At 38.7% G+C, this 25,635-nt stretch overlaps 1 protein-coding gene across 2 annotated transcripts in view; it reads left to right on the top strand.

Annotated features, from left to right (window-relative positions):
- Positions 1 to 25,635, top strand: part of LOC137192528 (dehydrogenase/reductase SDR family member on chromosome X-like) — a 45,015-nt gene that overhangs the window by 11,560 nt on the left and 7,820 nt on the right. For both annotated transcript variants that reach the window (XR_010930585.1, XM_067603290.1), the window contains exons 3-6: positions 2,210 to 2,278; positions 21,730 to 21,831; positions 22,525 to 22,732; positions 24,288 to 24,495. Coding sequence is in view for 1 of the 2 variants with exons in the window: in XM_067603290.1 (XP_067459391.1) it covers positions 2,210 to 2,278; positions 21,730 to 21,831; positions 22,525 to 22,732; positions 24,288 to 24,495 (587 nt within the window). In the remaining variant the exon portion in view is untranslated. The remainder of the gene's footprint in view (positions 1 to 2,209; positions 2,279 to 21,729; positions 21,832 to 22,524; positions 22,733 to 24,287; positions 24,496 to 25,635) is intronic.

Raw genomic sequence — 25,635 nt, 5'->3', positions numbered from 1 at the left:
TACATGAAACTCATGCATGTTAAACAAATAACACAAATAGTATGAATAAGACTACTTAACACACAGACATGAGATATTAAACTTTATACAAGTGTAAGTGTAATTTTCTCTGTATATGAAGTTGTATGTTGGGACATTCTTACTCTGTGTCACACTCAATTTATCCATTTGTTCGGTAGTGGCAAGATTATTTCGGTAATTAATTAGGTTACATTTTTAACCCCTAGCTCAAAATATTTAGTAGGCAAATTATTTCCTCAGGGCATATTTTTAATCAGTGGCTATTTTAGTGGTGAGCTTGGACCGAAAGTGGTTTTGTGCGTGTGGAAATGTGTATTAAAATTATATTCAGCGTTCTCAGTGACTTTTGGTTCATTAGCAGAGAAGTCTGTTGAGGAGCAACAATTAAGAAAAAAAACCCATATTTGTATGTGTGTGTGACCCTTGTGACGCGTCACCCGGAAGAGCTGCATCCTTCAGCCATGCCTAAACCGCAGTGCATCAGGGTAAATGATGCTTTGCCCTTGAAAAGGCCTGCGTGATAATCCAAGATTAGTGTGTCTGTCTGTGTATATATGTGTGTGTGTGTGTGTGTGTGTGTGTGTGTGTGTGTGTGTGTGTGTGTGTGTGTGCAGAGAGAAAATGAGAGTGCACACGTTGGCTATTTGTGAGTCTATACAAAAAGCGAGTTTGTGAGGAGAATCCTAACATTTGAGAAGTGGGCATCAGCTAATGTCAGGCTAATGTTTTCTCAATCAATGTTTCGTCAATTGACTAATCACTTAATTGACTAATTATCAGCACTGTCATAGGCAGTGAGAGCATGAGTCTGTCCGTGTGTTTGTGTGTACCCATCTCTTTCTCTTCCATGTGTCTGTCTCATATTTTCACCCTCTATTTCGAAACATTTCCTTCTCTCTTTAATAGAAGCAAGGTTCATTTGTATGCAGACAGCCTCTGTAAACAAAAAGCCTTCCTGAGTCAGAGTCAATGACTGTATCTTTCACCAGGGCATCTGTGCATGTTAGAAATATTAAAAATATTGAATGTACTGTTAGTAGCACTGTATCTAATGTTAAAAGAAGACACAGTTAGTGTTATGTGAAGTTCTGACCCATGGTTCAACATGCCTGTTAATATATAAAAACATGTTGTGTATTATTTTTGTGTGTGTGAATAAATTTTATTATTTCTTGTTTACATAGCACCTGTAAACATGTGCACATACATATATAGATACACACATATACATTCACCTGCACAAATACATGTTTTAAGTGGATTAAAAAAATGATCAGTCAATACAATACACTCATTCTTATGTTAATGCAACCTTACTGATATAGTGGCGATCCTGCTTATCTACCCCAAACTATTTAGTTCTACCTTTGATTGATATTTAGTCTAGTAAATGTTTTCTGTTTTTTATGAAAATATGCTATTTTGGATTGTAACTGAACATTGCATGAATGCTATGGTCCCCTCCTTATAAGACAAAAGCATTAACAAGCAGGATAATATTTTACACACAACTGGTTTCTTTCTGGATGCTGGTTCACAACAACACAAAAAAAAAGTACGACAATAACAGCTTTTTGAAAATGTGTCTCACCCTCCTAAATTTCTGGTATCATAGTGTTATTTACCATCAGCTGTTAACTCTTGTTTGCTTACTTTTTATTGCATATCGTATACATATATTTGTATACAGGTATAATGAACTGTATTTTTAAAATACTGTACATTAGAGCTGCAACGAGTATTCAATTGACAGAAAATTAATTTGATAATCAAATAGTCATGTTAGTCATTTTAATCAGACAAAACAGGATATTGGAAGACATCACTTTGGGCTTTAAGAAATTATAACTGCTCTCTCTTTTCATTTTATAGACAAAACAGTTAATTGAGAAAATAATTTGCAGATTAATCAATAATGAAAATACTCATAAGTTGCAGCCCTACTGTATATTCTTTAAAATCAGGTTTGCAGACAAGCTCTCTACTGAAGCAGAATGATCAACGTCCATAAATGTTTCTCAAGTGCCAAATGGTTGTATCAATTTTCATTTTAAAAACCCTCCCTGGAAATCTATGTTTATAGGATGAACACACAGGACTGACAAAAAAATACCTATAAAATCATTTAAAGCTTCTATTGGCTTGTCAGACGTTGTATTAACCTCCTTGTGTGTCTCCTCTCTTTCAGGTGGGAGGGATGAACAGGAGGGTCTAGCAGCTGTCAGAAGGATCTGTGAAGAGTACAAAGAGGCCAAAGGTACCATTGCAAACATGACTGTGAACACCACATGCACAAATGCTTGCACACGCATGCACTTTTAGCGTTTGAAGATAAAGGGCAGAACTGCAGCAGCGTGTCCCTCAGGTGTGTTTTTACAGTCTTAAAAAAAAACACACTAACATAACCGGACACTTGCAGATGAACACTCGCACACAGAGAGCTTCCATGCTGGCTGTGCGATGACAGGAGTGTTGTTGATGCACTGCGAGGAAGAGGAGGATGCAAGGGAAAGGGGGCTATGAGAAGTAGAAGAGGGGAAGATAAGTCAAGCACACTGTGAGCGGGGAGGTGGAGAGACAGGGACATGCATGACAAACAGACGAAATGTTGTAAAAGAAAGGGGAAAAAAAATGAAAAGGAGGTGGAAGGAGAATGGAAGAGGAGAAGGTGATGGAGGTGAGAGGAGACAAATGGTAGTACTGCAGAGATTTATTACTCCATTGACTAAAGCTTAACAGTGGTCTCTGTAACTCCCATGTTGAGAAATTGATTCGGGCGACCTTCACAGCACCATAAATTCCACCATAGTCTCACAACTAAGAAGCCTCATAAGTTATCCTTTTCTGTACCAAACAGCCTTGAATCTTTAACACCTTGCAAGACGTGTCAGTAGTTGTTTACCTCAGCTGATGTGTAGGAATTTCCAAGAAACCACTTGATGTGATTAAATAATTGATTTAGATTTTAAAGACAAGCTGAGATGTGAATTCTCTTCTCCTTTATTGCTATAATATATTTACATAATGATACTTATATAACATTTCTAGGTATTTTATATTTTTTAAAACTGTTGTGAACATATTTGTAGAAACAGCATCTAACCACTGACCCTCTGTCACCTCTCCCCCAACATTCATTAAGTGACAACTGAGAGCTTGGACACTTGCTGTCAGCTGTCCGAATAGCTGTCGACAATTACCAATCCAAGCTGCCTCTTCCTTCGTTCAACATTTTGAAACATCCGTTGTACTAGTAAGTTTGTGTTCTACTTTGACAGCGGACATATATACACGTTGGTATGGCATTGGGCGCTGCTAGTCATTTTATCGATGTGTCAAGCAGCTGTCATATTGCTCCGAATGCATAAAAGCATATTGTGGGAAGAGGTCTATCTCTATCTGTCTTACAGCGATCATAACTCATAACTGAATTGTCAGTCAATTTTTCAGCGGTTTGGCTTCACAAAATGCCAGACGTTTATGTGTCATACAGAATACTCAGTTGAACAAAAATGCTGGTTTTCATATTAAAATACTTATGTTTAATGCAAAGTACAGAAGTACAGAAATAGAGACTCAATACGTTTTTTTTATTGTACATTTGACAAGTTTCACTATTCTGTTTTTTGATATTCATATTTTCGTGCACACTCTGCTGACATTTCTCACACTATTTACAAAATAGTCTAAAATGAAGATGAGCTGTGAGAGAGGTGAAGAGCTAGTCAACATAAAAATACTGTTAATTCTTTCTTTGTCTTTGAGTCTTTGAGGGAGATCATCAGGTAGGTGCTTCAGCACTGGTTGGCTCCTATGTGTGCATGTGGCTATACAAATATAGAAGCTATAAATTCACTTCGCTTCACTCACAAACTTTATGTTTGTGCATGTTTTTTTCAGCCCTGATGAGCGCCAGGATGGTGTCAAGCTAACTATGTTCTTATTAATGTGTCCATTTTGCTGATGGAAAATGACCAGACAAATCAGACAGGTAACAGATGGACCTGAGCTGGTTAAAAAAAAAGTAGTCTTTTAAAAACGATGTTGGAATGATGTCAGAATAATGAAGTAGCAAATCCTTGTCCTTTTATCGGTAGTCCAGCTAGTAGACAGACAAACTCGATTTGACTAGCTATTTGATTGAAAATTTGATTGAAAATCAAACCCTAATCGTGAGAGGAAGTGACTTGGTTTCATTAACTGAACCGTGTGTGAATGTGTTGTACAAAAAAAGTTGTTTTTTTTGATGGAATTCATTATCATTAGGGTATTGTGTGATAAAAAAAGATAAATGACCCTCTAATACATTGTTTAATTAAATACACATCTATTATGTCCAAGTCTATTGATTAAAACTCTCATCATAAGATATTAGCAAACCTGATGACCTGCTGACCACAGGTTATACAGCTGTGGTTTGTCTTCCGTGGGCTTGCAGTGGGGAGCAGCAGAAAGCCGCCTGGCTGGCTCCCTGTTTGTGTGTAAGTGGCTGTCAGGTACAGAGACAGCGACCATGTAGCTGGTGTCATTGAAGTCGATTTCCCTGGACAGGGCCGTGGTGGAATTGATTACTTCTTTTGTAATTGGCAGGCACTGAGGCATAGGGGACAACGGGGGGGGGGGGGGGGGGGGGGGGAGTCTGTAGCCAGATGCTTGTGCACTGAATGAGAATGCGTACGTGTGTGTGTATGTGTGTGTGTGTGTGTGAGAATGAGATGGTAATGGATTCTCATTAGTATGTGAGGCAGGAGCTTTAAACATCTCTGTGCAAACGCCCTTTGGCATCCTTCCTAGTGTTTGCACATTTGTCTGTTATGAGAAATGGGAGACAACTCCTAATATACATGTGGGCTGCACGGGTGGCTCTCAAACCAAGGACCTGCGGGTGAATCCTTTAGGATCCTCTAGGGGATTTCAAGGTGTAATTAGAGAAAATATGTTAGTAATGTAAAAGATTGACTATTCATAGGTGTCAATTTGAACACCATTCTGATCAGGCACAATACTGAGTGCTCTACAATGCTTCCTCAAGTGGTGTATTATAAGTTCTTAATCAGGTTATATTGTCCCTTGAGAGGAGCAGGGTAAAAGGTGTTTATCAATCATCAGACACTCCTACGATTCAGTTGTTTTTTTAATTGAGTTTTGTAAAGTTCAACACTGTATGCTGCATCTGATATGTGCTACGGACAATGCACATAAACAGTGTGCTCATTTCTTGATGAATAATTTGGGCTACAAAATGTCAGATGATAGTGAAAAAAACACTGTCCAAAGTTGCCGGAAGTCCAAGGCGATGTCGTTAAACCCAAAAAATAAATAATAATTTATTGATTGTCCACATTGTTTGTCATAAATTTGCCATCTGCTGCAATCTGCTCCTCAGTCCCTCTCTGCAGCCACACTCTCTCATCCCCAGCCCTCTGCATTGCTCTCCGTCTCAGTCTCCAGCCCCCGCTCACTTCTCCCAGGTCAATTACTTTCCTCCAACTCCCCAGACCTGCCATCCTCAAGCTGTCCACCAGATGCCCCTCGGACTTTTCCCTCCTCTCCCAACCTACACACCTGTTCCCACTTCTCATCAATCCTGCAGTTTTACCTGGCCTACTCCGCCTACTCCTCACCTGTAACTCATTCCCTCATCAGCCACTCACTACTTATACTGATCAATTTCCACTGTTTTCTGCTTTGTTAAGTTGTCATGCTTCATGTCTTTGCTTTCTAGCCTCCAGTCTGTTATTTGTATAGTTGTTGTTTGAAACCTGAAAACCTGTAATCTGCCTGTTTTGGCCTTCTGCCTGAATATTAGACTTTGGATTCTTGCCTCCTCCCTTTTGGATACCCTTGCCTGCCTCACTTACTCTGTAAGCCTATGTCCCTCTAGTTTTGTCATTAAATCATTGAACCGTATCAGTCTGCCTAAATCATCTGCATTTGGGTCTTTCCCCTGTGTTCCTGTTACCCTGCTTGCACCAGCCGTGACAGTACCCAACAGTCATTTTCATTATTAATTAATCTGTTGATTATTTTCTCAATTAATTGATTAGTTGTTTGGTCCTGACCAACAGTCCACAACCCAAAGATTCTCTGTTTACTATATAGAAGACTAAATAAACCAGAAAATATTCACATTTGAGAGGCTGGAACCAGAGAATTTGGACATTTTCTTTTAAAAAATTCAGTAGTGGGCAACTAATTGATTAATCGACTAATTGTTGCAGCTCTAAACATAATTATTTCTGGACTAAGCAGGACCTCTACAAAATGGACAGCCTCCACCCTAATAAGAAAGGAACCAAGCAACTAGTTTCTAACTTTATCCATTTATTGGCTTTTAATTCTCTCTGAGACACACCTCAGCATGACCCTTTCCACACTTCATTTCACCTCAGAAAAGCCTGTTTTACAACAGTGAGGGTCCCGCTGGCCTTTTCTGTGATTTTTTAAAAGTACCATTCCCGTTGTGACCAGCGACAGAAGGAACAGGTGTTCAGCAAGATGGTCACTCCATCTAATCATTCACATTCCCTGCCGGCCTATGTCTCCTCCACTACCCCATGCCAAAAATATTCAAGACAGGGCTACTCAATATAAGATCTCTGTGAAATAAATCATTTGTGTGTAAGGACTTCATTTTATCACAGGATCTGGACATTTTTATGACAACTGAATCGTGGGTGCAACCTGAGGATTTTACTCCTAATTGAAGCCTCCCCTCCTGGCTGCTCCTTTTTTCACCAACCTAGACTTTTGGGAAGGGAGTGGGGGTAGCTGTCTACTTCAGAAATAATTTAAATACTTCCTGTATTGAATTAGGACTGTTTTCCTCCTTTGAGGCACATCTATTCTATCTATTTGTATTTAAGGGGAATACCCAGTGTCTGTGCTTTCTAGTCTTCAGACCCCCCCCCCCCCCCCACACATCTTCTGCTTTATAAATGAATTCTCAGAGCTGCTATCAATAATCCTACCCAGATATGACAGGATTTTAATTCTAGGTGATTTTAATATTCATGTCTGCTGCAACTCCTAACAGTATAAGTGTCGAATTTTTATCTCCGATTGATTCTTTTAATTTATATCTCTCACCAACGGGGCCCACTCACTGTCAGGGCCATACTTGATCATCTTGATCTTGTTTTATCTTATGGTCTTACATTATCTGACTTGACTCGTTGTGATCCTTGTATTTCTGATCACTGTTATGTTTTAATTTGGTTTTACCTCCTTGTTTTAGCTGCCCACGTACACAGTTACGGTCCAACCTTGATGAAATTGCACCATTTAAAACCAGGAAAACTAAACACATGTACTAGTCATTGATAAATGAAAACATTCATATGATTAAACATAAATGTTGTAAAGCAGAGTGTCAGTGGAAGTTCCCTGACCACCACACTACCTTACGGCTCTGATGAGCCTTTTTAATACTAAGATTAAAAACTCTAGACAAGCCTACTTTTCCCATCTCATTGAATTGAATATTTCTAATCCCAAGGTGCGTTTTAACACTGTAAGCTATGTCACTGATGCTTCCCCTGTCCCATCTGTAGACGCTCCTGCTGAAACCTGCAATGAGTTTTTAAACTTTTTTACTCAAAAGATCTCCCTCACTCATCAGAGTATTACCTCACCCGTAGATCCTCCATCAGATTGTTTACCTGCTAGGCCTAATACTTGTTTGGATCTCTTCAACCTTGTCTCTCAACCTACACTGTTCTTTTTTTTTTTTTTTTAAGAAGTGTTTAACACAATTTGTCCTTTTATACTAAACATTTTAAATAGCTCCCTTTCTTGTGATACTATGCCCCATTATTAGTATTGTATTTCATGTGTTTGTTTCTTTCTTCTTATTATTATTATTAGGGCCTGAGCCCAAAGGGCGAAGACCCTATTGTATTTCATGTGTTTGTTTCTTTCTTATTATTCTTTCTTTATTAATCCGCCACTTCAACCCTAAATTTGACCCCCTAAACATGCCCAAAAACTCATCAAATTTGGCACGCACATCAGGTCTGGTGAAAAATTTGATAAAATATAAAAATTAATCCCCAAAGTGCCAAAATGTGCTCGAGAGCACCACCTATGTATCTAAAATGGCTGGGTGTGCTCATCAAAGTACGGCTTTGCGCCAATTTTGGACCACAATCAAACGCTATCCCTTCCTAGGGCGTTAATGGTATCGGCTTCAAACTTTAATACATGACTTATCACACTGTGCTGAACAAAAGTTTGTAGCTCTGTACTGCAGTTTTGCCTTTATTAGGGCCCAAGCACCTAGCGGTTCGCTCACACTCTCCATTCAAGTATATGAGTATTTCTGTGTCCAGCTACAGTTACTTATTGTCTCTACATATCTGACAGTACACATTTCAATCAAACTTTGACCAGGTCATGTGGGTTAAAAGTCTTTACTTTTCTAAAAATAAACTTGATGAAAATTAGGAAATTAATTTGTTTTACACACAAACTCATCTAAAGTTTTCAAATTATTAATTGAAATTACAGTGAATACATGCTCCAGTCTGCACCAAACTTCACATGTTTGTAAAGTCAGACCTGTCAGCCCAGGTCTGGAGACATCTACATGCCCGTGACAGAAGCCCTTGGACTGTACCGTGCCCCAACATGCGCAAGTGTGCGAAGGCCCATTCAACGCTGCTTGTAGCTTTAATTATAAAAATGCTCTTGTTCAACCCCTGTTGAAGAAAGCTGGACTCAATGCAAATGATTTCAACAATTTTAGACCTATCTCTAAACTCACTTTTTTGAGTTCTGGAGAAGATTGTTGCAAATCAACTTTTATCCTTTATGAATGATAACTATGTTTGAATCTTTCCAGTCAGCTTTTAGAGCTCACCACAGTACAGAAAATATGTAAGCAGTCAGGAAACAAAACCAGCGTGAGAAACATATTTCACCTGTCACTATAGGATCTGAGTCAACCAGGGATGTGAGTCGCCCATGCGTGAGCAGGTCCGCCATCTTTGATAGCTAGGTGTAACACCACTTTGACAAACCACATACACCCACACGACTCAATTGCACCCCATCAATGTACGTCCACTAAAAGTGCTTGTCATTGCCACTGATGGGCTCAGATTGTTGTTATAATAGATTTCAGAGGGAGAGTTCTGTAAAAAAGGTTTTAAATGGGCTGCTGAAAATGTCTGAATTTGTAATTGAATAGCCCTGCTTTAAGTCACACCTTACAGACAGGACTTTCTGTGTTAGTATTGCTGAGTATTGGTCTTCCACCTCTAGGATGCATTGTGGGGTTGATCAGGGTTCGGTTCATGGCCCGATTCAATTTACTGCCTTTGGGACATCTCATAAGATTACACATCAGTTTCCATTTTTACGCAGACGATACCTAGGTGTACCTCAGCTGTGACCTCAGTAACTTCAATGAAATTTCTTCACTTATAAACTGTCTTGAGGATATTCATAAATGGATGATTCAAAATTTCCTACAACTCAATCAAAAAAGACTTGTATTTGGCACTGACTCCTCCAAGACTCAAATTACAAACACAAGGTTCCTACTCTCATCTTATGACTCCACAGTGTACAAAACCTTGGTGTGTTTTTTGACAGCAGCCTCACTTTGAACAGCCACATCAAATCCGCCATACAGTCATGCTTTTCTCAACTAAGGCAAATCTCTAAAGTTAAGCCATTTCTGTCTACCCAAAACCTTGAAACAGTCACTCATGCTTTTATTTCACCACAGCTACATTATTGCAACTCCCTTTCCTCCATCTGCAGCAAATGTCTCTCTCCTCTCTACAGTTAATCCATAATGCAGCCGCCAGGATTTAAACAGGTACCAGAAAACGAGAGCACATTGCACCTATCCTTTCATCTTTTCACTGGCTGCATGTTAGTTTTAGAGTCGATTTTAAAATCTTACTTATCACTTTTAAAGCCCGGAATGGTTTGGCCCCAAGCTACATTTCTGACCTTTTAAATCACCATATGTCGTCACGGGCCTGAGGTGCTCAAATGCTGCTCTCTGATGGTTCCTAAATCCAGACTGAAAAAACAAAGGTCACAGAGTGTTTGCCATCAGGGCCCCCAGACTTTCGAAAAACCTTCCAGAGGAGATTAGGAGGGCAAAGTGTATCTATTCATTTAAGTCTCTTCTTAAAACACGCTTTTATAGCCTGTCCTTCCTGTGATCCTTCTACCTTACCTTTCCCACACAAGGTGTTTTTTTTTTGGTTATGTTTTTTTTTGTTTTATTTTATTTACCGTTTTATTGATGATGCTATTGATCTTATTACGATTAACACTTTCATGATTCCTGTTTGTTGTTTTTAACCCGGTAAGCTCCTTGTAAAACTTGCTTTGGAAACGTGCTATACAATTAGTTTTTTATCATTGTTATTATTATTATCATTATACAGTTCATCTGAATTACTCCCCCCAGACCTAAGTTTGCATGTATGCACAGGTATGTGTTTATGTTTATTTTTGTATGTAAATATGTAAAGGTGTGTTTGGTCCTCTTTGGTATCATGCTGCATTGTAAGGCCTTGTTTCACAAAGATACTGTCCCTAGAAAACCTCAGCTCTCCTGTAGAAATATGCTAATGACTTTAGACTGCAAGTTGGCTTTAGTCAATGAGGCTTAAAGCATTTTACTTCAACTTATAAACACTCACACACGTAGGTACAAGCTGATACCGGGTATTTCTGTATTTTTGCCATAGGCTGAGCTGTCTGTCCGCTAACTTTAGTCACGGTGCACTTGAAAGTAACACATTCTGCCTCAAACCATAGGCCTAGATTAACAGTGTGAAACAAGGCTACCTGTGTGTGTGCATGTGTCTGTGTGTGTGTGTGTGTGTGTGTGTGTGTGTGTGTGTGTGTGCGTGTGTGTGTGCGTGCTTAACACATATTAAATTCTCTCTCAGCGAAGGTAACCCAGCTGTTCCCCTCCTACAAAAACTGCCTTTACCTAAGCTCTCTCACTCCAATTAACATAATTTTTGGTCACCTTTGTTTTTATAATGTTCAGTCATGATGAAAGTAATCAAAGCAATCTCTTCAAAGTTGAAAGTTGTCAAAAGGCAGACCTTGTCAGAGTATGTGTTTGTACCTCCACAAATGTTTTTTGTGCAAATATAAGCATGACGTTGGGTACATTTGTGAAAAGCTGTGGAGTTTCAAATGTTTGTTTTATTATTTCCAAGTGATTGTGTGTGTATACAAGACATGTATGTGTGTGGTTATTTGTTATAGTGTGAAAGACAGCATAGATGGCGCCAGGACATAATCTATAAGACCACTTTTTCAGTCTTAATTCTACTGTACTGTATCATGTTGTAAGTCGTCACATCACATCACTAAATGTGACGCAGCAATGTTTTCACTGTCATGCATTTCAAGAATAAAACATGAAATGCTGAAAAACTGCCAAAAAAAGGCAAGGAAAGGAGGTTCTGATGCTAGGGATTAAGGAGCTCCTGTAATCTGACGTCTCTCGCATAGCAGGCAAAATATTGAATTATAACAGACCAGTCTGATGTGTGTGTGTGGTTATTTGTAGCAGCCCTGTGTCATCTGCACGTATTTAATGAAGGTAAACACAGTGAACGACTATGCGTATTGGCTCAGCGTTTCTCAACATATCTGTCCTACCAGCCCATCCTCACAAGAAAAACTACAGCATAGGTCTAAAATTCAGCCGACAAAAGCAACCTACAGTTATGTTTATGCTATCTAGCGGCCGTAGTAATTATGACCTGGGGAAGTGACACCATTCAGATGATGTTAATATAAGATAACAGTTTGCCTTATTAAGTGAAGGCGGGTTGGGTGGATGGCTAGATAGTTAGATGGCAAGAAGTGAACTTTTCTGCAGGAGACCACCATTTGCTTCCCGCTTCCAGCCATGAGTGCGGGGTTTCCAACCGCGAGTCAGGAGAGTTTAAAAAAAATGTAACGATTGTCGTGGTGTTTGCTGTTGCCATGACAACAAAGATTGGGTAACTTTAAGGTTGTAGAAGCCATGTTTCAAGTGATAATTTTAACCCAAACCATGATCTTTCCCTAATCCTAACCAAGTTGTTTTTATGCCTAAACCTAACCAGACCTTAACCACAGCATTGTCATTGCCATAAATCATAATTATTTTTTAACAGTGATTTGTAACAGTTTTGGAAAGCAGCATATTACGCTCCTTTGGGTTGTCCTGAAAACACTCCTATGGGTCATTCTTTAGTGCAGGTATGATCAACCCATGTAGTCGTTTAATTATAAGGATGTGTTGGCCTTTCTGCTTTCAGATGCTGCAGGGATTTCATGAATGGAAGTAGAAAGTTTTCATACAGTATTACGTAGTAATGGACAACAATAATCACTCATCATTTATAGATAAATGCAGACTTTCCTGCTTTGTCGTTCAGAGACAGAATGTCTAAGACCATTTTTTTCTAGCAAAATACCAACAACTGGCTTTGCGCTGCCTCATTTAAATTAACCTGTGTGTTCCTCTTCTTCCACCTGTACATCGTGTGCTCTGAGCTGAGCACCAAAATACCACATAGAGGGGCAAAGCAAATTTTTCAAAAATGCCTCATGACATGGTTACAGATTGGTTCACCTTTGATTAAAAATAAATTCATTCAATTTATTTCAACTTCAGAAATAAGCCGGTCAGTTGAGGTGATGCACCTGTGATGATGAGCATGCTGGGGGAGAGAGAGAGAGAGAGAGAGAGATAGAGAGAGAGAGAGAGAGAGAGATGGGGATATACCTGCCTCTCACTAATAGCCTACTGATTAATAAAAAGAGAAATTGTCACCAGAAATTCAGCCATCTGCACGACATTTCTAAGACCATCTTCGGCCTCTTAATAGCACTGCCTATGGAGGACAGCATCACAATATTCAGGGATTTACAGCCTGGCAGGCTATCATTCCACCAACACAACATGCTGGGGTTGACTCGGGCATCAGCCAGCCTCCTGTCTCCTACATGAGCTGAATAAAAAAGGCTGTGGAGGAGCTAACAATTGGCACTCTGCCCAGACCTAATATTCTTGGATATCACTGTGTTGTTTATCAGACAGCTCAAACTATTTATACTTTCTTGTCTAAGTCTCATAAGAGGCGGGTTCAGAGAACAGTTCATTCATCCTTTTTGTAGTTTCACACTACATTTAGACATTATTGTAGATAGTGTGAGAAGCTGAAAAAGGGTTTGATCCAAATACCACAGGTTACATGTTGATTCAAGGAAATTTATAACTTGACAATCATCTTTTGCTGTGTAGTTTTTAGAGCAAAAACTCATCATCCAAACACTTGGTCAAACAAATCCTTGTATTTCCAGTCCAAACAGTCATTAGAGCTCTGATAGTAAAGTATTTGCCAAAAAATAATTGCATTTCAATGTGTTTACTGTCAGTTTTGAATCATGTTTGTAATGGAATATCTCTGGCCGTTTGGCAAGCAGAGGAGAAATTTGATGCGTTTACCAGCGATGCATTTTAATATCAGATTTAGGTGTAATCCAGCTTAATCATATTTACTGTAGTCACAATCAGGACACAAGATGCATGTTAAAGCCAGGTGGAAATGGTGGAATTTATGGCAGGTGGAGGTAGTCCTCCCTCATGATTTTTATTTTATTGCTTTTGTAAAGATATTTGTTTTTCGTGAAGAAACACCAAAGAGATCAAAGATGCCACAACATAAAAGCCAGAAATTCCACTCACAATTAAACTGAGCTGCTGTAGTTGGATTAACTACAGAAAAGTAGACAAAACCCCCTTTTTCAGGTTTTCTGAAACAGTATTTATTATTGACATTATTAATGACGCTTTTCTACATTATTTATGTTCAAGATGTTTCCATTCAGTGTCTGAACTGTTTATTATTTACTTCAAATAGAGTCAGTTTGAAAAAAAATGCCTTTATGAACTGATTTTCCGTTGCATTTTCAGGCTAAAAAATTACTGTAAAAACACAAAATTAAGTTTGGTGAAATTGTGTCCAATCCACTGGCTTTTTAAGTGATTGGGAGATATTTAATAAGTCTGTTGCAAATTTTGTGTCACTGCAATTTTTTTAATTTAGCGAGGTATTTACTAAGACTACATATGTAAATTAGCGCAGCTGCAGTTCGTCTGATTTGCGTAAAGTGCTGCAGTTACCGAAAGATTTTCAGTTGGAACAAGGTTTTGTTTTTATTTAGTTTTTTTTCAGTGACACAGGGAATCTGCAGAGGCTCTGATTGTGCACTATGGCAGCAGAAAACATTTGTAATCACATTTAGTGTTCGAAATTGCAGACGCAATTGTGAAACCTGCTTTTCCATGCACACGGGAAGAAGAGACACCAAGGGAAACAGGTTGAGATGACAAAGACAGAGCTGTACGTGTAGCAGAGAGATTAGACAGTGGAAAATGGAAGCAGAGCTAGACATCACTACGCTCCCATGAAACCATGCTTTGACTTTTGCTCCCTTCAAGACTTCACAAGTCATAAATGTGATATGGTGCATTGAAGTGGAAGTAATTTTTTTAGGCAATAGTAAGCTAGTATGGGCAAACACTAACCAATATGGCATCTTCACCTTTCCCCTGAAGGCCCTTTTCACAGCAGACAGTTTGACTTGTCTTAATAGGGAAAGCACAGGTGTTCCTAATAACATTAACAATGACTCCGTTCTAATCAGCTGTACCAGTTAACCATGACAGTCTGACAGTGAGCCAGCATGTACAATACCAGGACCCAGAAACTAAAGTGGAATTCAGCCATCATTAATTTTATCATTTGCACCTGTGCTTTTCCTATTGTTACACATCAAAATGTCTGTAATAACACGGTCAATGAACAAATCAATGAACGATTAAGAATGGGAGTAGAAATTACTCCACTCATTATAAAAACTACGCATCAAACCTGAATCCCTTTGAGTCCTTTGTGTGGCAGCTCTTTCAGTTGGACAAATCGTGGCACTCTTTAACTTGTACAAAAGTTGTACTTTGAGTGGTTATTCACTACTCTTGAGCAGTTTTTTAACAGGGTTGTGCACCAAATGTCACTGTATTCTAACATACTGTAACATTGAGACAGGTGTCCATGCCTTTTGATTTGGAACCAACTTGGAACCAATGATCCACTGTTTGACTGTTTTCATGTCATTAAACTGAAAATAGAATCATTGTAGAGCTTAATGTGTTTGTACAATGTACAAGTTGTAGTAGTAATAATATCAGTATTAGTAGTAATATAGGTTTTAGATCATTTGAAATGTAGAAAGTAGAAGTATACTAAAATCCAGCATATAAGAAACTGACAATTTAACAACCTTCCAAGTGAAGTTTTTGTGAACTGTGCAGAATGATGAATGTGCAGAGTTTTACACATTCATCTGCTGAAGGAGGAACATTTCTCTTTGCTCACCTTAAATCTGAGTTTAAGTATGAGCACAATTTGTGACATCACAATTAGTATGGGGCCAGTCGTGGTCCAGTACGCAACTTACACAAGTATGATGTGGAAACTTAAAGCCTCCACTGCACATACACTGAGAATGGACTTTTCAGTGACGAAGGAGACATCTTGTATCCAGTATCGAAATGAAAAATATTTGTATAGTCATAAATTTAGGATTTTCCAATGAGGGAGAACTTTAGGTAACTGAGTTTTAATATGGAAAAACCATATCATCAAAGCAAAGTTTGTTATTCAAAGCAAAGTCTTTTTATATGTCTTAATACATGTCTGGAGGGGATCTTTAAGTTAACAGCATGATGATATTACATGATTATATTGAGATGGAGACTATGAATGGACATGGTGACTTTGACACAGCACGCGTGTGTCTCCAAAGGCAGTTCCTATCGTCAGCTTCAAATAATTCCTTTGTAACGACAACACAGTCTGTGTGTTTGGCTATTGAGCCAAGGAGGCTGAGCTTTAAAGAGGATCCTGGGGTCTTAATTGAGGGCTGGCAGCAGCCAGCCCACGTACGATCGATGGCATTTCACTCCCAGTGGGCTTTCTAGATATGACTGGCCAGTCTGAAAGGGCCTGCCCTCAAGGGAGGCCACTCAAGAGGACAGGAGAGGACTGACAGGCAGGACCCACACAAACACAGATGTACCTGGTCTCAGGCTAATGCGTAGAGACACACACATTTGCTTGCTTGTACAATTCAAATCCACATACACACTGAGATATACTCAGAGTTATTCATATTCACACACTACACACCCACACACAAACACACACTCAGCGGGTGGTGAGTGGCATGGCTTGGAGATAAGGCTGCTATATCAGACCTTCATCGAGAACGGCTGCACTCTCATCTGTCACGGCGGCCTTTTTTATTATCGGCTCCATCAACTCTCCTTCCCTCCGCTCCCTCTCAGTCCTGTTCCTGTCTTTATCCATTATATTTGACCCTCGACAGCCGTACTGCAGATGTACTATATGGAGGAACAATACATTATTTTCTGGATGTTTTATAGATGTGGTTTTCTTTTTGTATGCATTCATCTTGTAGTACTTTGGCAGCGGTTGTTAATCCAAAGAGGATTTGTCTTTCTGAGCCCGACAGAAAACAAGAATATTTTACATATTTGGTTCACGCCCAATTTTGCCTGCATTCACAGGGTTTAGGTTGGATTGGGGCCCAAATATGACTTCACACATTAAATAGTACTAAATATTACAACTAACAATTATCTTACAATTTTCATTACTGATTTATCTGTCAACTATTTTCTCGATTAATTGATTAGTTGTTTGTGTCAGAATGTTAAAAAAAATGGTGAAAAATGTCAATCACTGTTTCCCAAAGCCTAAGGTGACATCCTCAAATGTCTGGTCCCAACCAACAGTAAATAATCCAAAGATATTTCACTTCCTGTTGGTGAAAACTAAAGAAACCAGAACATATTCATTCGTATTTATTTGAGAGGCTGGAACCAGAATTTTTTTTTCATGAAAAATGATTTAAAACATTTAATCACTCAAAATAGGTGTTGATTAATTTTCTGTCAATCTAATTAAGGAGAGATAAAGGAGAGTGTTGTGACTTGCTTACTGTTTTGGTCGTAAAGAGTAAAACTGGTGAGGAGGAAGTGTTTAAAGTCATTCTTGCTGTTCAGGTTGAAGTTAGTTGAAGCTTTACAACACATAATATCATTAAACTAGACATTTCAAACAGAAATGATCTATTAACACCACATCCTTAAAGAGAACTGATAAAAGGAGGTGAGAAAGGTAAGTTTTGCTGTTTGAGTAAGTGGAGAAGAAATTGTCAAGCAGTGTAGTGTGAATTATGCCACAACTATAAAACCTTTAACCATTGTGTCAGTTTCACAAGGAATTATTGCACACTGTTGTTGATACTTATCATAAACAAAATAGGATAAGTATCACAGAGAGTACGAAAAGTTATAGGCATGTCATTGAGGAGAGGTTCATACAGGAAGCGTTTTGATAGTCAGCAGTCAGCTTCCTAGTAAAGCAACTTTGAGTCTTTGAGCAGCACACAGCTTTGTACTTTTGCCAAAATCAAGCCGTTTCTCTCTTTCTAAAATCTCTAGAAAGTCATCGACACCTTTATATCCTCTTGCTTGGACTACTGCAACTCCCTGTATACTGAGATTAATCGGTCATCCCTATCCCGCCTGCAACTGGTCCACAATGTTGCAGCCAGGCTCCTGACAGGTACCTGGAAGAGGGACCATATTACCCTTATCTTGGCCTCTCTCCACTGGATGCCTGTAAGGTTCAGAATAGATTTTAAGGTTCTTCTGTTTGTTTATAAAGCCCTAAATTTGCTGGCCCCCTCCCTATTCACAGACCTTCTAAACCCTTATTCTACCTCCAGGTCCCTCAGGTCAGCTGACTCGGGGCTCCTGGCTGTGCCGTGATCTAAACTTAAGCTCAGAGGTGACCGCGCTTTTGCTGTTGCAGCCTCTAGACTGTGGAACAGCATTCCTCTCCCTATCAGATCTGGCCCCTCCACTGACTCTGTAAAGTCCAGGCTCAAACCTTACTTTTATTCACTAGCTTTAGATTCTTCCTGATGTGGCTGATTTTTGGCTTGTGCCTATACCTGTGTGTTGTCTGTTTGTGCCTATAAACTGTGTGCCCTGTTGTTTATGTCAGTGTTTCTTGTATTTGTGATTTTAGCTACCTGCTCTGGTCTGTGCAGCACTTTGGTCAACGTGGGTTGTTTTTAAATGTGCTTTATAAATACATTTGACTTGACTTGACTTGACACAGTTGATGGGAAGAACAGAAGGGTCCTACCAAGTGAGTGATCCTGAGGTTATATGCAGCTCGAGGCATATCTGTCAGTACTGATGACCTCCCTGTTCCTCATTTTACATTCTTGTTGTTTATATCCTCACTGTTTTACCTGTTGATCCCAGGCTCACTGCTCTCTGCAATACTGTGAGAATATAGAATATTATCCCCGTCGCCTGCCAATCTAGTGTATGTTAGAGAAGAAAATACCATCTCTGTGTAGTATGGTTTTCCCAATAAACTAAGAAAAACATGGCAAAAAAACACCTCAACCTGTTGCATTTGTAAAAAAAAATGGTAAAAGGGAGCATCATTCAGTAAATAGGTTTTAAATTCTTCATACCTTCATCCAGCCACTGTATTTATATTGCTTTTATGTTTTCATTATGATTTCATTATGTATTATTTTTGTGGTCATTGGTGCAAACCAAATTTCCTTCGGTTTGCAAGGTGAAATATAGGATAAGATAGAGGACATACGCACGTAGGACATAAAGCATTCTGCGTTCTAGTAGGCAAGAGGTAGGTGTTGAAATTTTAGCCTGCAATGTATATGCACAGGAGGATGTAAGCATTTCTTACAGTTTTTCTCAATTGCTTACACACAATAATTGGGCCTATAAACCAAACACTACAAACCATGACGCCATCTGCGTAAAGACAGACCCATTTCCCAGAACTCTCAACACTATTCCCCTGTTTTCACTCATGTGCTCATTTAGAAAGCACTGGCATTCAATATCATTAACTCAAGTCATCACAGCTGGAACCCAATTAACACACAGTTCCCCAGGTGGAAACACTAAGAGTAAACATTGTTCACACACCAATCAGAACCTGAGGATAGATAGATAACAGGGTCATGAGTCAGTTCACTTATTTTGGAACAATGGATGGAAAAAATTTGATATCTTTCTTTGTGGACAAACTGTTGTTTTCATTGGTTTATATTGGTAAACACATGGAAATAATCTTACTGTATTCTATGTTCTTTATCAGTTGCATATTTTTACAGTACATTTACTTTTTCACTCAATTTCAGTTTATTTTACTACAGTACATTGAGGAATTAAAATTTTTGAAAATGTATATGTGTTGTGTCTTTATATTGTGTTCATCATGTCAAGAGGTTGTTCTGGGGTAAAATCATAAGCGTCATTATTCATTGCAGTAACAGACTTTTACAGTAGTGTTTTGAATTGATCTCACCAGTGTGTAATGGCTATTTTGAAGTGTTTGTGTATTTGATGGCTTTTGTGTGATGTTTGAAGGCAAAGTTTGGTTTAGATGTAAGAATACATGGTTTAGAGTGAAGAGTTTGGTTTGGATGTGGAAATTTGAAGTTTGTGAAGATGACTGCGCAGTTATGCATTTGTGTTTACAGTTTTGGGGAATGGAGCATAATTTCAGGAAATGTATCTTAGCAATTGAAGAAAACTGTAAAGAGATGAGATTTCAATTTAGAGCCTATAGGAAGAAAAGAAATGAGTATTCTTACTTTTATTCATTGTATTAGTAAATAAAGAAGACACAAAGAAACAGGGAAAAGTCCAAATACAAAGAAAATACTCTTTATAAGAGTAAGAGGAAAATCAGGTGTTTGAAATTTGAACGGCAAAATTCTGCAATCAACCTAACACATATGTAATAACTGTGCATATAATGTCCCACCAGAAGCAGAATCTGTGAGCAATATTATAGGAAACCAGTCAGACTTGTTGAGAAGCCTGGGATGTTAAAGGGTTACAAACGAGCAGAGGGGACCACATGTCTGATGTATAAAAGCACCAAGATTGAACCTCAAACTGCCAAGAGGTGGAGAAAGTGCCGGAAAAAAATGTGTACGAGTTCACAAAAAGAGAACAATGTTTTCAAGATTTACTTTTAATCATAAGTATTTTCCAATAAGCCATTAAATGCATTAATATAAGTGAAACCACAAGATTATGGTGATTCTCTGTGTGCACTTACTAGAAGTGGCATGTTATGATTGTTATGTTTAATAATTTGTGGACCGCAACTTCAGTTCACACACTTAACTTTATTGTGCGCTGCACATAACAAGAGGCAGTCATAAAACTGCCGTGCCTACTGCAGCAACTACAGCCACAACTGGTGGCTACTAACAGATTCAACTAATCTTTTTCATTCCTCTCTGAGGTTCCCTGAGAACTTCTCTAAATCAGTCCTAAACTGGGCCGTCTTGCTAGGAATTATTAGGCCTCTACACAACGTGCTGTCTGTGCAGACTAGAGCTGCAATGAATAGTCGATTAATCAATAAAACCATAGACAGAAAATTAATCACCAATTATTTTGATAATCGATAAATCATTTTGAGTACTTTTTTAAGAATTTTTTCCCTTGTTCAAGCATCTTAAATGTGAATATTTTTTCTCTCATTCAGTATTGCAGTAAACTCAATATCTTTGGATTGTTTTTATCGTTTGTTGGTCGGGACAAAAAAATACATTTTAGGTTGCATCTTGGGCTTTGGGAAACAGTGATTGACATTTTTCACAATTTTTTGACATTTTATTGACCAAAAATCAAAATAAATTGAGAAAATAATCAACAAATGAAATGATAATGAAAATAATTGTAAATTAGATGCAGCACTTGTGCAGATACTGTGTAACACAATGTCTACACAAAGCAGCGCATTGTTTTGATGTTTCGATGGACAGGAAATAGTTTGGCTATGGAAAGTAGCATGGCTCTTCTACTGAACATCGAGTGGTCAGCTCGATATAATAAGTCCATAGCTTAGTGTGTTGGTCACTTACTTTTGCACACACGTCTACTGGTTGGAACAGTTACATGACTGACACGAGGGACAGATAAAATAATATAAAGTAACAATATAAAGTAATCCTGTATCATTTAATGGCCATAGTTGACAAGACTCTTATTGCATTTTTGTCTAATAACTTAGCTGAACATTCACACACTTTTTACAGTGTGCTAAGTAGATGTCCTAGCAAGAAAAGAGTTGAGGTTTTTAAGTGAACACTGTCAAGTCTTCTCATATTTCTTTATCCCCAAAGTGATTTCTCTGCATGTGTACACACACACACACACACACTAACACTTAAGCACACAGAGTCACTTTCACGCTCTGGTGGTACCAGCTCCTGGTCATTGCTTCCTTACCTGTGTCTTATCATACATTAGACCTGATATAATGGTGTGTTAGGCTATGATGGAGCTCAGGAAGAAGTATTAGGTATGATATAATGTGCTGGAGGAAGAGAGGCATAGCGTTGCCGGAACTGTAGTGTGAGAACCCACCGAGCCTGCTGTAAGAAATCATTAATGCGCTCTTTGATGTCTTACCACCAAAATGGCTAGCAGAAATAATCCCTTTACAATGGCTCTGATGTGTATGCCTCTGTGTGTCTGTGTGTGTGTGTGTGTGTCCTTCCCAGTGGAGTTCAAGAAACTGGACCTAGCCTCTTTGCAGTCTGTCCGTCAGTTCGTCCAGAGTTTCAAGAAGCGGGACCTACCGCTCAACATTCTGGTCAATAATGGTGAGTGATGGAAACACTATATATACATACACTGTATATGTAGAGAGAGAGAGAGAGTAGTCTGTCCAGCATTAAGTGATAAGTAGAAATCTTCTGCCCAGCTTACATGCAGGCAGGTGCTGTCAAACGTAGGCAAAATGTGAAAGAATTAATCTCAGCTGTAGTCTCACTGAAAAATCTTTGACATATATTTAAACATTTTCCTGTAGTGGAGGTGCAAACAAGGTGCTTTGGATGTGCTTCATCGGGCTGGTTCATCAATTAGGGGACAGATCTCATGTTTTTTTTTTAGTCTGTCTAGTTTATTTGATAAGAAAAATATGTGAAGCCTACCAGAGGATTTTTGCCAACATCATACTCTCAGCAATAATCCATTCAAAGTTAATTTATTTCATGTTTATTTACTTTCTGTGGCTGCAGCCAGACTGAAACAGAGGCAACATGACAGTTAATATTTCTATAGGAATATTATAGTCACACCATTTGAGGTAAAAATACCACAGAGTACTGTACTGCAGACAAATTACACATATTAGGGAAGATATTAGAAAAACAGTACTGTTACCTAACTATTATGTGCTGTTTTTTGGTACGTATGCAAGCACTTCAGACTTACATAAGAATTTTGATATTTCCGACAATTGAATTGTTTTTTGGTGTGCATGAAATTTTTGTGTGTTTGCGTGTGTCAAGCGGGTGTCATGCTGGTTCCCGAGGGCCGTACTGAGGATGGATTTGAGCAGCACTTCGGTGTGAATTACCTAGGCCACTTCCTGCTGACCTGGCTGCTCCTGGACACGCTGAAGAACAGTGGGAAATCTGGTGACTTCTCCCACGTGGTCAACGTCTCCTCCTCTGCTCACCGCATCGGCGAGATCAGACTCAATGACTTGAATAACTGGTAGGTTCGCGCGCAAATACTGATATGCATATACGGTATATGTATATATTGAAGGAACAGTTTCCTACAAACAAAATATTAATACGTATGAAATAATCATGTCATACTGCTGCAATACATTATGTCTGAACAAATGAACTTTAGCAAATGTTTAGCAGTCACAACCATATCTAGTGTAGCTAATAGCTGCTTAAAGGAGCACTTAATCAGTCCTTTACTGTGTTGATTCTTTTGGAAGAACATTTCAAGCCGCTGCCTGTCACAGTCACCTGCTCTCCGCTGGCGTCGCCAACACAGGTGTCTTAGTTTCTGTTGGCATTAGTGGGCGACTGTTGGCTCAGTATAGTCCCAGCTAAGAGCACTGCTGTCCACAAGCATTAGCAGCCTGAACATCTTCATCCTGTTGTACATTACCTCAAGAGGAAAAAGAGAACAGTCCTGAGACATTTTATTTATGTTTATAGTTATAGTTACATTATGGAGGATCGTCGCATTATTCCAACAGGATATCTTGTTTTTGTTCTCTGTGACTGCGTCAGTAACGATCAGTTAGTTCTTTGTAGATGTGTCTCCATCAAAGTCATCTGAGAAATGATTTTATAATAATAGATATAACTCTTTCCATTAAAGAAAATTCAGATTATTAGATGTCAGACCACTGTCACATGTAGAAAGGGTGAATAATAGCAGCAGCAAATTAGACCTGCCAATGTGGTCATCATCACCAAGAGATGAAGGAAGGTAACAGCTGCTGCAATTTTCTTTTAATATATGCTTATTTTTTTTAATTTGTACCACCAGTTAAATAGAATAAATTGTTGATGAAACGGAGCATCACTTACCTCAAATGGCTATTAAATAATCAAAAAAATTAAACAAAAGAAACAGAAAATACAATTCAGCTTGTAGCTGTAAAACACTGTGACGTTTCTCATAGGAAATCGATAATACTGCGATATCACGCAGACTGTGCATCTGGTCCAGAGTCTCTCCAGATAACAGGGAAGAGATTAGTTTTATTTCCCTTAGGGGTTTAGCACCTGACCATCAGACATGAGAGTTATCAGGAGAAATGTGTCATTTGTCTAAATCCAAACAATTGAAACAATAATCAACACGCAAGTAATTTCAGTAATACCCAGGTAATATTGAAATTACTTTGCAGGTTGAAAATATGAGCTTTAAATCCTCTGAAAGGCACACACACACACACACACATACACACAAACCGCAGTTGAATGATATTGTCTGGGCCTGGTTTCAGATGCTTCACATCAAGGACACTGTGCGTCCTTGTGTGCTAAATTTACCTGTTGAGCCTGAGGATTCAGAGAGGTCTTGTTATATTTCCAGTGTAAAAAGAACTCGTCTTTGTTCAGCAGGACAAGTTCTTCTAACCTGGAAAATTATTAGCTATTGTGGAAACAGCTTATTGAAATGAACTGAAAGAAAAACTGAGAAAAACAGTCTCATCCTTGTTGTATTCAAACAGAGACACATTTCATTATCGTCACTGTAAAAGTCCGATAATATTTCTTTCTTTCTTTCTCTTCAGCCAGTGTTATTCAGCCTACAGAGCTTATTGTGACAGTAAGCTAGCCCAGCTGTTATTTAGCTCCCACCTCCACCGAGAGCTGCAGGACGGCGGTTTCTCAGTGAGTTCATGTGCTGTGGATCCTGGCATGGTGGATACTGCTCTCTACAGACATCTCTGGACGCCCCTCCGCCTGGCACAGAGTGCTCTCGCTCGCCTCCTTTTCAGGGTAATACACTGCACTGAGAGCAGACCGAGTTTGATTTATGTCATCCTGAAAGACAGCAAAGCAAAAACAATAAATATTAAAGACAATAAATATTAAAGTCTAGATGAAATGAAAAATGCTTTTTTTAACCCTTTTAGATCACATCCCTGCTCATATTGTGCACCTATTTAACAATGTGTGCCAAAAAAACCCCATAAAAAAATCAATTTTCTTTGTCTTCTTATATCAAAATCCAATCACGTTTTCTTCCTGTAAAACAAAATATGACGTGTGCTGATGTCGGTTTGAACCAACCAATTTCAACCAATAATATCATGACATCCACCCATCAATCAATCTTCAACTTTTAGCGGCACAGAGATAAGATTCATTATGACATGCCCACTTTTCAATGTTCAAATCAAATTCCTCTCAATGTCATGTCCTGCCTGTCTGCCCTGTTTCACTCGGAAATACATCACGACACAGAAGTTAGATACTCTTAAAATGCTGTTTCATCTGGACTATAAACTACACCTGATAATTAAAATGTTTTGTTTTGAAGGGAAGTTCCACAGAAGACACCTAATATACATTTTCTTTACTTTCTTACTATTCATTTATTTAATACTGAGTGTTCTCACAGTCCTTGGTCTCTAACCCTTGACCTTGATTCAATCTCTGTATGGTTACAGGCCTTCAACCCTTTCTTTGATCCCCAAACTGCAGGTTATTGTCCTGCTGTCCTAAGTTGTTAGGTTTCTGTTAAATGACTTGAATGCAAATGTCGTAAGATTAAATGTAGCATCTAAATGTGTTATTTCCAAGCTCTGAAACAATTAATTTTAACTTCAGGATTGTATTACACAAGATGAAACATAGACACTTATGCATTTGCACACACAGTCCATCTACATCACTGAAAATAGAAGTGCTACTAAAAATCAAGGCAGGCTGTTCACGCTGTGATGTATTTTAGAGCACTTCTTGCATAGCTTAAAGCACTGGCCGCAGGCTGCTGTTAATGTCCCTGGGATTTAATGGAAGAAGACGTGTGTGCGTGTTTGAGCACAAACTGCAATTGTCACAGGCATTTGCCTGCAAGCGCAACCTCTAGGATGGTTCTGGCCCACATATACAAACACATTAATCACACAAACT

Source organism: Thunnus thynnus, chromosome 11 (assembly GCF_963924715.1).
Source record: "Thunnus thynnus chromosome 11, fThuThy2.1, whole genome shotgun sequence".
Taxonomy (NCBI): domain Eukaryota; kingdom Metazoa; phylum Chordata; class Actinopteri; order Scombriformes; family Scombridae; genus Thunnus; species Thunnus thynnus.
Note: the sequence above shows the minus strand (reverse complement) of the source record. Positions and strands in the feature narration are given on the sequence as shown.